The 12,726-nt window shown below is 34.8% G+C and overlaps 1 protein-coding gene across 2 annotated transcripts in view; it reads right to left on the bottom strand.

Moving 5' to 3' along the window:
• Nucleotides 1-12,726, bottom strand: part of WDR72 (WD repeat domain 72) — a gene marked incomplete at both ends in the record, with an annotated part of 194,977 nt that overhangs the window by 65,763 nt on the left and 116,488 nt on the right. For both annotated transcript variants that reach the window (XM_081292970.1, XM_081292969.1), the window contains one exon: nt 10,524-10,719. In XM_081292970.1, the coding sequence (XP_081149096.1) occupies nt 10,524-10,719 (196 nt within the window). The remainder of the gene's footprint in view (nt 1-10,523; nt 10,720-12,726) is intronic.

The following is a 12,726-nucleotide window of genomic DNA, read 5'->3' as shown; positions in this document are numbered from 1 at the left end:
TCTCTTCCAATTTTCTCTGTGAATTTACAGACTGGAAAACACCTCATCTAATTTCATGTTTAGAAGTGTGCTGTGTCTAGTCTATATTGTAAAATAACAAAGATATAAATTTGGGGATTTTATTTGATTATCTTTTTGGACAGGTCTTAGTAGTTTACATTCAGTCTTATTTAATCAGCCAACCACATTTTCTCCATGCTGACCTCAAAGCTAACATTTGAGGATATAAAAGTGAAAATGAATGAATAGAACAAGAAGTTCTTTTTCTAAGAGAGGAGACGGAACAAAGGTCATATCACTTACCATGTACATTAAAAAAAAAAAAAAAGAGGTCAACAAGGTCTACATAAGTCCAAAAAATAATAAACATATACAATGTGGGAAATACTGCGACTAAAGAGGAGGGCACAAGGAAGAAGGAAAAATTGGGGAGCTGATAACGAAAATTCTGGAGTTAGCTTGGAATTACTATTTTTGGTTTCATTTCCTTATGTAGTTTTAAAAGAAAACAGCAGTGTAATGAATCTAACATAACTTTTCTATGTAAATATATGAATACACCACAGTGAATCTCACCATTGTGTACATCCCCAAGACTGGGGTCCGAATTAGAATAAGATATATTCCATGCTTGTATAATTATATCAGAATGGATTCTAGCTATTCATGTCATGTATAACTAAAAAGAACCAATAAAATAATAAAACAAAATTTAAATGAATGATTAAGGGTATGATGGAAACAAAATAAGATGTAGTAAAACAAATTTAAATTGAGAGAGAGAGAGAGAGAGAAGGGCAGAAACAAAGGCCACAGAATGTCTAGATCCCTTTCCCTAAGCACTGGTTGTTGGCAGGGTTGGTACTGCCCCCTACTGGAGCCTTTGGGAACAGTTGAGGTGAGGGACATATGGGTTTCCCAATGATTATGAAGACATTAATTGGCATTGTGTGGACAGGCACTAGAGTTGCCTGATGTCCGTCAATGCTCAGAAAAGACCTTCATAATGAACAATTATCCTGCTGTTTCACATAGTTCCCAAATATTACACTGGACATTAATGGAAGGGAAAGTATTTTTATAATTTCCCAACCCCATAAACTAACTTTCTTATCTATAAACACATAGTAACTTTTCAAGTCTTATAATAAACTAATTTTCTAGGAAAGCCACTACTCTATATATCAAGAAATGGTCATATTCTGCTGCTTTATCCAGAACTGTACCAGGAAAATCCACTTTGGTTCCCATGTCTACCACACATGTACAGGAGTCTGTTGTCTCAGCTGTTGTCTCAGAAATGGGAGGTGTCTGTGTTAGCATTTTGTTATATTTTAATTAGTCATGCCCAGTCCTTTACAACATATTATTTTATTATAAATTACTGATCATTTTTAGATGGCATATGAGTGATGTATGTAAATAGGTTATATTACTTATGAATTTCATTTTAGGATAATAAAGATGAAGTTACAAAATACCAGCTAGGACTGAAAACTATTATAATTACATTTTCTGAAATTTCAAAATCACCTCATTCTGATGGGAAGAAATCTTAGACTAGAAGTGCCTCTATATAGACCATGTTGTTATGTATATTCAGCAACCCAAGAGCACTTTAACATTGCCCCCAGATTGGCAGGCTTCTTGTCTGGAGGACAGGTATTCCTTCACAGATATAAATAAAGGGCTTATGCTTAGTAGAGGCAAGAAAAAGAAAAAGTAACAGTTCTTTGAACTAGTTGTCTTCATTTCTTGCAGCTTATTCTCACAGGGTTGAAAATGAATTCCCTACCTTGTTTTTTGCCTTCAAAAGCAGTCAGCATTAATTTTTCCAGATGGGTCTCCAGATAGATAAATTGCTTCTTTAAGTAAACAGATAAATTTGAAGAAATGCTCCTGAATTAACATTTTAGAGGAAAACAACCAACACTGCAATGGTTACTTCCTTTCTTTTCCTAGATACAGACTATTAACATGTTATTTAGCACTTCTTCCATTCTGCCTTGAATATGATGCTTATTTTATGCTATCATTTGTTAGTATTTTGCTCATTCAGGGAACAAAATTTAATGAGCATTCATTGTGCACCACATGGTGCATTTGTTGCTATGAGCAAAGATTAATTAAGATCCAACTTTTGCCCTCAAGGAGTTCAGAGTGGTAGAAAGCAAGGTATATAAACAATCAGAGGGCCAGGTAACACATACTATTTTAGAAGAGTGTACAAAGACTTTAGAAAGTAATATAATTAAAATCTCAGGCCCTAACATTGAAATTTAAAAGCAGTAAATGCTTAAAAGATGTTTAAAGTTATACAAATTGTTCCAAGGTTGAAAACTGCTCAGACATATTGAAGAGTTTAAATGGAAATATAAGGCTACATCCAGCAAGACAATCAAAGTCATGATTGGAATAGGATATTCCAAGGGCACAGGGATAAATGGATAGTGTTCCCTTCAGTCACAATTTATCTAGCCATTACCATGTGCTAGACACTGTGCTGTTGAGAATACAAAACTCATGAAGGCCCTGCATTTTCCCTCAAAAATAATATAGTCCTCAGTTATACTAAAATTATTTTCAGGACTAGGAATACATACTCATATTGGCTAATGGAATTGTATTTGATGGACTAATGTCATGCCAAGTCCCAGGCTCAGAAGCAGTGCTGGGGTCATAAGGGAGGAGGTGACTCAGGTCACCAGGTTGTAAAAAAGCTCTATGTCACTCACATAAGGGTTACTGGTTACCATCGGTCAGGAATGAGTTAGAAGTTTCTGGGGAGGCAGAGGAGCCAGGTCCTAGGACGAGTCCAAATGCTGAGGAAACCATGTTTGAGGCAGAGGTTCCTCAACTACTTCCTGGAGAAACAGTAGCTGAAGGAGGAACAAGGGGAGTCTCAGGCAAGGCTTGGGGCTCTCTAAGATCAAACTGAAAGCATATCATGGTAAAAGGAGTAGTGAAGAGCTAGTACTTAACTAGTAGGGAAAAGAAGCTTCCAGAATTTGCAGACTAGATTCATTCGTGTTTCTATTTTTAATTATTTGTGAGCCTGCTGTGTGTATATGGCCTGATCCAGGATGATGCAAAATATTGGAAAATAAGAATTTCAGTTTGTATTCAAGATCAGGCCTGGATGCTACAGAATAGCCATCATCTGCTTTTCTTTTTCTCCTCCTCTTACTAATTAGAAGTTGGCTGACTCTTCAGTAGAAACCATCCTACTGCCCATCTATTCATCCACCCACTCAATAAACACTTATTACCAGCTACTAGGTGAAAGACCATCTCAGGTGATAGGAGGAAAAAAGATAAATAGACCCGTCCCTGTCCTTGAAGGGTCAGTGTAGAGAGGCCAGTCTCAGCTTGGGAGAACAATAGTGGAAAACACATCGATTTCAGTGACAGAATCTAGATCACTTTTTCTTTGTCAATATGTTTAAATGGGTATGTAGACAATAATCAATAAAGTGGTGCCTCCACAACTGTTACCAAGGAAATATTTAACTCAATTCCTTGATGCTAGCACCTCTGTGCACTGGAGCTAGGTTGGCATTCTGATTGCTCATGAAGAAAATAAGACAATGAAATACTCTAGTTCTTCATATGCCAAGATGAAAACCATTAATCTCAATCTCCATGAAAAATGAACCTACTTTTGGAAAAAGAACAGTAAACTCTATCAGTCTTTCTGAGGCAATGCAGTCTTTAAGATGACACAGAGAGGTCAGAAACAGTGAAGAAGCTCAGAAGACTTTTATGGACAAAGGGAAATTATGAAATCTCTCCATCATTTTTGTAAGGAGCTGAAAACAAAACCAGACATATGTTAGGCCCAAATGACTACTGTGTGTTTTGAAAATCATATAATGTATGTTCTGTGCTAAATAATTTACTTGTTTATCATATATATAAATTAATCTTCATCCAACACATGAATACCTTGATATTTGAATAAGATTATCTATTGGATAATTCAAATCAATCTATAAGAATGGTTTTCAATTTCTTCTCTTCCTCTCTTCCTTCAATACCCCCAATGCTTACCCCTTTCAATTAACATGTATATGCAAATACTTTACATTTTTTAATATTTACCAGCTTCTCCAGTTTTCAGGAGTAAACTCTATTTCAAACCCACTAAAACTTTTATAGATTTATTTTCCAAATAAGTCTTTAGCATTAAGTACATCTTTAGTTACAGGATATACAATGCTACACTCAGAGTTTTATAGAAATTATTAAATATTTGTTGATAGATTCCTAGTGAATCTTTTTTCCTGCTGTCCTGCCACATATCTGAGGTTTTGATGCCTTATAATCCCCAACTTGGATAATATGTATATCTCTGTCACTTGGAGGTACTAGGCAAATATTTGCTGAACAATAAATAGTGAAGGAGAAATTATGTGTAATTGGGAGGAGTGTCATGTAATGATGAAGAAGCCAGGCCGTCTAGGTTTGATTCCTGGCTGTATCACTTGTTGGCAACAAGACCCTACACAAGTTACTTAATTTCTTTGTTTCCTTATCTTACTTTTCATTGTTAATCTCAAAGCTGAGGGTTAGGAAAGGAAGGCGAGAGTCAAAGAAAACACAAATATTTTAAAGGGAAGAAGACCTAGAGGGCTTCTCTAGTGTTCAGGATTCTCATTCATGCACTTTAATCCATATGATTCTTGGGAATAAAAAAATATGGGCATAGGTGGCTTTGGTGGTCTTTGTAGACAGCTTCATCCTCCTATCTTGTCTCTTTGCTTGGCTATATCCTGTTCACCCACTGTCCACCCAGGGCTCCATTTATGCATATGTTCTTTTCAAAGACTGGATTAGGTACTTCCTTTATGTACTTTCACAAACTCAGCTGGGGCATTATATACAACTTTCTCTCCTAACCCTCAGCCTTCCAGAATGACAAGCCTGACAACTATGACCAAAATAACCACTAGCTTTGATATGGCTTCATGTTTCTTCATGCCTCACACACCCAGTACTGAACTAGATGCTGGCTTGTACCCCACCTCAGAGCTCCAGTTTGTTTTCTGTAGTTTCTTCATCTCTTGGATCAATGGAAATGGTCATAGAGGAAGTGACATAGAGCAGCAATACATAAAGATTGGTTTAAAGTTTTGGGGACAGGGTAGGATATAAAATATCAAGTCATCACCCTGCATAGTCAAAGGTCTATCATTTCAGCTTAATCCTAGCTTCCTGGCTCAGGCTACCCAAAGGCTTCAGTTCAGATACTTTCTTAAATAAAACAACCAAGAGGAACACTGAAACATGCATTAGTATGTATATTTGTTTATAAATGATATATATGCTATTAATGTATTGATAGTATGTTCATTCTAAAATATACACAAAATAAGAAACTTCAAAAGGAAGAAGTTGACAAACATACACACACATATGTGCCTCCAGTTATAACATAAGATAAATTTGGCGATGACATTTATATCTTGTTTGCTTTAGCTTGCATTGTTAGTATTATCTTCAATCCATAGTTTCTTGGCAGGGGAATTTTAGCCTCTTGTCAATTTTCTGGGGATTAGTTTAGGTAAAAATACAATATAAAGCCTGTAGATCATCTAGACAGGTATACCTGAAAATGAACACACCAGGGACAGTATTTTATGGAGTGCATCTTCTGCTCTTTCTCCAGCATACCTGGCGGGTGACATTGTATCTATAAGCAATGCTGCACCACCCTACACAGGACCAAGTCAGGATACCAGAGCCAATCCACCTATCGCTGTCCTTGGCCCCTACACCATGGGCTACATACCTTGGAAAATGGGTGCCACTTGTCCAAATGATTTCTTAGAGAGAGGGGGAGAGAGAGAGAGAGAGAGAGAGAGAGAGATAGATAGATAGATAGAGAGAGAGAGAGAGAGAGAGAGAGAGAGAGAGAGAGAGAGAGAACAAGCACCCAAGACCTCACTATGACACACAGGCGTTCTATGCTGGGTTCCCCCATTTCCTATTGTTCCTTGCTCACTTAATATCACTCAGACCTTTCCTAGATGACTTATGTGGCCATAATAACTTCAGCTTGGAGACCTCACAGTGGGTGAACTAAAGTGTGAGGGAGACAAGTACATTTCAAAGACTTTCTACAATCAGTTTTTTCTTCTGAGAGGCTCAGCTGGCAGCAGAAGCCTACCACAGCAGGACCATCAAAACTTTCTATTGAATAGATATTTATTTCCTTGATTTACAACAAACACATGGTTTATTTAAACAGAAAGCACACTTTTGTTATTTAATATTCTAGATAAGTCTTTCAATATGATGCATGTAGTAAAGATTATTTGCAATATCTATATATGATGCATCATCTTCATAATCACAGTTTAACGTGAAATTTAAATTCAGCCAATAATTCCAAGGTGACAGTTTTATCTACAAAACCTCCTTTTCTATTTGAACCAATTTATTTAATGGAACAATTTAGATTACTTATTTAAGCTTATCCAAAAAACATTCAAACAAAAAAAGGGTGGTGGTTAACTTTCAGATACAGTTTAATAATCAAAACCATTGCTGTTTTTAAAGCAATGAATTTTAGTTTTGAATTTGAGTATTAATTATATAATATTTAAAAAAGAGTTTCAAGAATGACAGCAATGTAATCACTGTAAAAATGTAAATAGATAAAATCCACCACTTTCACATAAAACATTGATACTCAAATATTGAGTTCAAATAAAATACATGCTGTGAAATGTAACAAAACACTGAAAAAGAAACAAGACACAAAATTACAGATGTTCAAACACACATTATACTTCAACTTTCACTTCATTTGATTTCCAATGTTCCCAGATGCATCTTGTACAAATAGTTCCATAAACCTGGTGATTTTCTCTATTGTGAGGGCTGAGATGGCAATGATTGAACACTCTGAATTTTCTTTGGTAATAGAAAGTATGATTTATGAGAGAGGAATAAAAATCTAAGAAAACCATTCAGTAAATTATTCAATTTTTAGATCAAGCTGATTTAGAGCAAATTTCTGTCATGCTGCCAGTAGAGAGAATATAGCTTACTAGATAAGAGTACAACGTTTAAGAGAATATCTGGGTTTGCATTCCTGTTTTTATTAATTTTGTGACTGTAGGGAACACACATACTCTCTTATGCCCCAGTTTATTCATTTTAAAAGTGGGATAATAATAAATAATAGGAAGTATAGCTTATAGTACAAGGTGTATACCTCTGGTGATATTCAAAGTAGCTGGTGTGGTTATGGCATAATTTTAAACTATACTTAATATGAAAGAGAAATATATGTAGATAAATATATATGTGGGTACATATGTGTATATATAGGTATATAATATATGTGTGTGTGTGTGTGTGTGTGTATGTAATTTAAAAATTCAAGAGGTAGTTTCTTAGGCCCAACCTAGGCAGCAGAAGGGAAATCTATCTTTCTCAAAGAATGGTTCTTTTCAGTTTTACTTGGAAACTTCATGTCCATAAACATGGACATTTAAAGAGTGGTGAAGTTATCTGCACAGAGGATTCAACTGTTGGAAGTATAGTCTTAGTCTTCCTGTGGATTATATGAGAATTTAAGAAAAAAGTGAGAAAACATTCAAAATTTACTTTGCATAGTGTTGGAATGCATTAAAAGTTCAATAATGGCTGGATGCAGTGGTGAACGCCTGTAATTCCAGTGGCCCGGGAGGCTAAAACAGGAGGATTGTGAGTTCAAAGCCAGCCTCAGCAAAAGCAAGGTGCTAAGCAACTCAGTAATACCCTGTCTCTAAATAAAATACAAAATAGGACTGGGGATGTGGGTCAGTGGTTGAGTGCCCATGAGTTCAATCTCTGGAACCCCCACTCTAAAAAAAAAAAAAAAAAAAAAAAAAAGGAACTCAATAATTGCTGAGTTCAGTGACATATGCCTGGAATCCTAATGGCTAGGGAGGCTGAGGCAGGGGGACTGTGAGTTCAAAGCCAGCTTCAGCAACTTAGGGAGGCACTAAGCTACTTAATGAGACTCTGTCTCAAAATAAAATATAAAAAGAGCTGGAGATGTGGCTTAGTGTTTAAGTGCCATTGGGTTCAATCCCTGGTACCAAAAAAAACAAAAACAAAAACAAAATCAAAAGACAAAAAACAAAACCTCAATAATTGTTATTATTTTTCTATGATTTGTTATTACTATATTACATATAGCTAATACACCAAATATACTTCATTCTATCATAATACAAATTTATGATTACCCATGCAAAATAAAACTATCATCTTTTACTTTACAACTGATTCACAAAAAAGATGTATTGCCAAAAAAAAAAAAACAAGAAAAAAATCAGGAAAAAAGGAGGAGGTGGAGAGAGCTCAGAGGAGACAAATGAGCAAGAACCTTATAAAATTAAAATATACCATTTATCATAAGAATACTTGTAAAATAATATATGTTACAGTTGATACTTGAGCTAAGTAAATTTGCCTGTTAGATTTGAGGATCATCACACCAATAGCCCTTCCACCATCTTTTTAACTTTTTCTCTGAACATTTGAAATAAAGCAGCTTTTTTTTTTTTGTCTTCCAAATACCATCATGTAATATAGTACATATCACTATATTGGAATTCTAAGATCTTTTACTATCATTTTACTAAGTTCTTTTGAATCATTTAAAAACACATCTTTTCCCAAAGGGGAAAAGGGCAATTTAATATAATATTGTTTGGATAGTTTCCTCTTTAATGCCTGTGATGTATTTCATATTTAACTGCAAAGTAGTTAGTATTTTCATGCAGGTAATATTCCTTGAGAAAATACATGTTCCACATTTTGTGAATGTGTTATTTGTTTAATAATTTATTCTAAAACTCATCCACTAACATATAAATTAGTTTAATACTTCGGTGTTCCAATTCTTATCAGAAGTTAACCCCAATTATTTTTTTTTCATAAGCAAAGAAAAAATCTTTTCATAACTGATCAGGACAGCTAATGCCAAACTTAAAGTCCAAATGTCTTCAGTCACAGTTAGATGAGATTCCATTGTGTCAAGAACAGTTATTACATTTGAGAATGACCTGGGGTTAGAACTGGGTCCAATCTGGTGGAAGTCCAAATATGGGTAAGGCATGTGACAGCAAAACTTATCTCAAGTTTCACTTTGATAGTCTACCAAGAGCTTCTTGCCCAGAAAAAAAGAATGGGCAAAGAATAAGGTAAACCCTGAAGATTAAAGATAATGCTCATAAAAGCTACCTCACATGATCAATGACACAGGCTCTGGGGACTTGGAAGAAACCTACCAATGGCACCAAGGGTGGCTCTCTGTATGAGTCAAGAGCTCAATGTAGTCTCTGAAATTTAAGTAAAAAGGAATTTTTATACTTCTTACCTAAAAGGTGTACTATAACTGCAGTCATGCGATACAAAAAATGAGCTCTTCATAGAGGTATTACCAAATAATTAAAAACAAACAACAAATCAACAAGTTGAAATAGCCATCTAGCTTTGTCAAAGTATTTACTGAATTTTCCATCATCAGGGCCTTCCTAGCATCTAGAAATATTCTAGTTTTTTTTTTTTTTTTTTTTTTTTTTTTTACTCTTTGGCCTATTCTGAATATGCCTTTTTATCTCTTACCACATAACACTCTCCCATCAGTAATTTTATAAAATAACAAGTATAAATAATTGTATTTCCAAGAATGATACCAGTTCTAAGATTTAACATTAGAAATATAACAAATTTCTGAGTCTCAAATAAATAAAAATAAAATCTCTTTTGAGAGATAGAAGAAACATCTGACAATTTTAACAATCTTGAATATATATGTTTATAATGTGTTTTCCTGTCCAAAACACTCAATTAATCACATTACAAATTAATTATTCATCAAAAGCTTACTAATAAAGTTTGTAGTTAATTTTTTATGTGTTTTAGTTGCTTTTTTAAAAAGTCATGGTAATTGGGATTAAAAAACCAGTTAACACTGTATTATATTAATTTGGATTGATCTGCTAGCCATAAACCATAAACATTATTATTTTTATTATGAAGCTATAATGAAAAAGTTAATTATAAAAATCAAATGGTCCAACTGTAAAACTGGTTTCATTTTCTATACAATATTTCTTCTTCCTAGAAAAGAAAAATCAGCATATGACTATTATCAAGGAACAAAACAAACACATTTAGGACCCATTATTATTTGGATATAGGTGTGATATATATCCTTTTAGGCTATTGTGGTTAATTCTGTCTTCATTTTTAATCCCTCAACTTCAAAACATTGTTATAAATAATGTACAATTTACTTCTAGAAAAATATTTATTTTTTTGTAGAATCTAGAAGTTCTTTAAAAATCTGACACCTAATCAGGGGAAATTGATAGCAGATAGGATAGAAACAAGGCACTTGGCTTGGATCTTGCAGAAATGAGATGAACTTATTTTTCAACAGTATATATTATAAAGTTACATTCTCATTTAGTACAAAAATTCTATTGAAAGAGTAATCCGGTAAATTTTTTACTTACTTTGCGGAGCTGAAGTGTTTCTAATACACTGTAATTCTAGTTCCTCAGTCCACTCCTTCTTCTTTGGGATCTGCATCATCTCACAGTTACCATTCTCTGCTGTGGACACTGGTTGACTGTCAATTGGCGTCTTTCTCAAACTTTTCATGTGCTGTTGCACTTCAGCCAAGAGAACAGCTTGTATTGCTTCAGTTACCTAGAAAGGTTTTTGTTGTAACTGTTGTTATTTTAGTGAATTATTTTTAATAGTTTTATTACAAATACTTGGTAGTCTTGTTTAAAAAAAAAAGAAAAAGCCCAGAATTTTGATTTAATTGAATTTCTATAAATAATACTGTTACATTCTGGTAGAAGTAGCATCTAAAGGAGCTAAAATATGGGGAGTAAAAGCTGTTCTGTAAATCCAAGATTCTAAATGGATACTTGAAAGGAGTTTTCAATTCTTTGATCTAACTAAGCTATTTTAAGTTTCATTAGAAGTTACAGAAAATTAATGTATCATATTGCATTTAAAGACAAGGTTAGCTCTTCAAATTATGTTCAGTTCCAAAGCACCAGTTAGCTAAAACACTGGATTTAAACTGTTTAATAGAGAAGGTTAAAGAAAGGACTTTAATAATAAATCTCACTCAGCTGAATGAATGCATATGTGGTTTTACACAGATTAAAACACTGCAAGGCCTTCCCTTCCAGTTGTTGTGCTTACCTACTCAAGTAGCTGTGGCTGGGTGGGGGCAGGGAGATGTTTATCACAGAGCATCTAGTCTAATTCCTTCCTTCCTTCCTTCCTTCCTTCCTTCCTTCCTTCCTTCCTTCCTTCCTTCCTTCCTTTTTTCCTCCCTCCCTCCTTCTCTCCCTCCCTTCCTTTCTCCCTCCCTCCCTCCCTTCCTTCCTTCTTTCCTTCTTTCCAGTGCTAAGGATCAAACACAGAGCATTATGCCCAAATATCTTCATTTTAAAATTAAGAACTCAGTAAATGACAGTCCAAGGTTATAGAGACCTGGTAAACAGGCCTCTGATCCTTGATTCTGTTTTACAGTATGTTGCCACCCAAGTTTCTATACCCTTTCTTGTCAATGCAACACTAGTGACTGCTTACTCAGACTTCTTCCTGGCAAGCAATGTGGCAAAGACCAGGAGTTAGGTAGTGACCCAGAAAAGCCAGGATCTGAATCAAGGAGAGAAAAGGAAGGACACCACTGATCTAGGTGGACTTTGGATGCCTTCCCATTAACCTTCTCTGACTGTAGTGAAGTCTTTCATGTAGCCACATCTCAGTGCCTGCTCTGTTTTCCTTCAGAAGCCTGCCCTTTGCCAAGTTGGCCCATATTCCACAATTGCTACTGTTGCCCTCTCCACTATTCCCAGTCTACCTGCAGGATGTGTGTAGCTGAGAGTAGTGATCTGGAGATGTGATAGCCAAAAATAGAACATGCATTCTCTGGACATTATTTAGTCTCATTATAAATTATGGTGACATATGCTATCTTTAAAGTCCACGGCCTCCCAGGGAGCTCATGCTATGGCAGATGCTCACTGAACTACTGGGCAGAAGGAACTGGGCACCTGACTTTTAAATAAGGAAGCTTCTTTCCAAGAGTATTAGATTACTGATTCTTCGCCTGTTCTTGTACATCTTGCACTTAAATGCTTGATTAAGGAAAGAAAACAGGCTAATGAGTGGTAATGATTTTGCTATTGTATACCATGTATACTAACATGTAGTATAGCCTATCAGGATACAAGTAAGTAATGCTTACTCATGAATGTCTGTGATGTAATATTCAGCACTGTAAAATTTATTATATATTATGAATGTAGTGTATAATTATACATATCACAATTCTTGTGAATCATGCTTATTAAAATTCACCATGTGATGAAACTTATAATAATGTGTTACTTATAAGGTGTTTACTAATATATACTATAACATTGGCAAACTATGCTGATTTACGTGTATCATAAGATGGGCATATTTTCTTAATTATTAATGATGAGTAATTTTATATAACTGAATATTTCATACATGAAATATTTATCTTTCACTCATGTTATTTGATAGTACTAATTCCAAGATGTGGATGATGTGATGGAAAGAACACTGGATCAAAAAAAGAAGACTTCAGTTTCTGATCCAGTTGTGACAGTTACTACATATGCAACCTTTGGCAAGTCAAACTCCTCTGAAAATTCATGTCCT

Source organism: Spermophilus citellus (assembly GCF_964194105.1).
Source record: "Spermophilus citellus genome assembly, chromosome: 4".
NCBI classification, from domain to species: domain Eukaryota; kingdom Metazoa; phylum Chordata; class Mammalia; order Rodentia; family Sciuridae; genus Spermophilus; species Spermophilus citellus.
The sequence above is the reverse complement of the archived record's forward strand: the minus strand, read 5'-3'. Positions and strand labels throughout refer to the sequence as shown.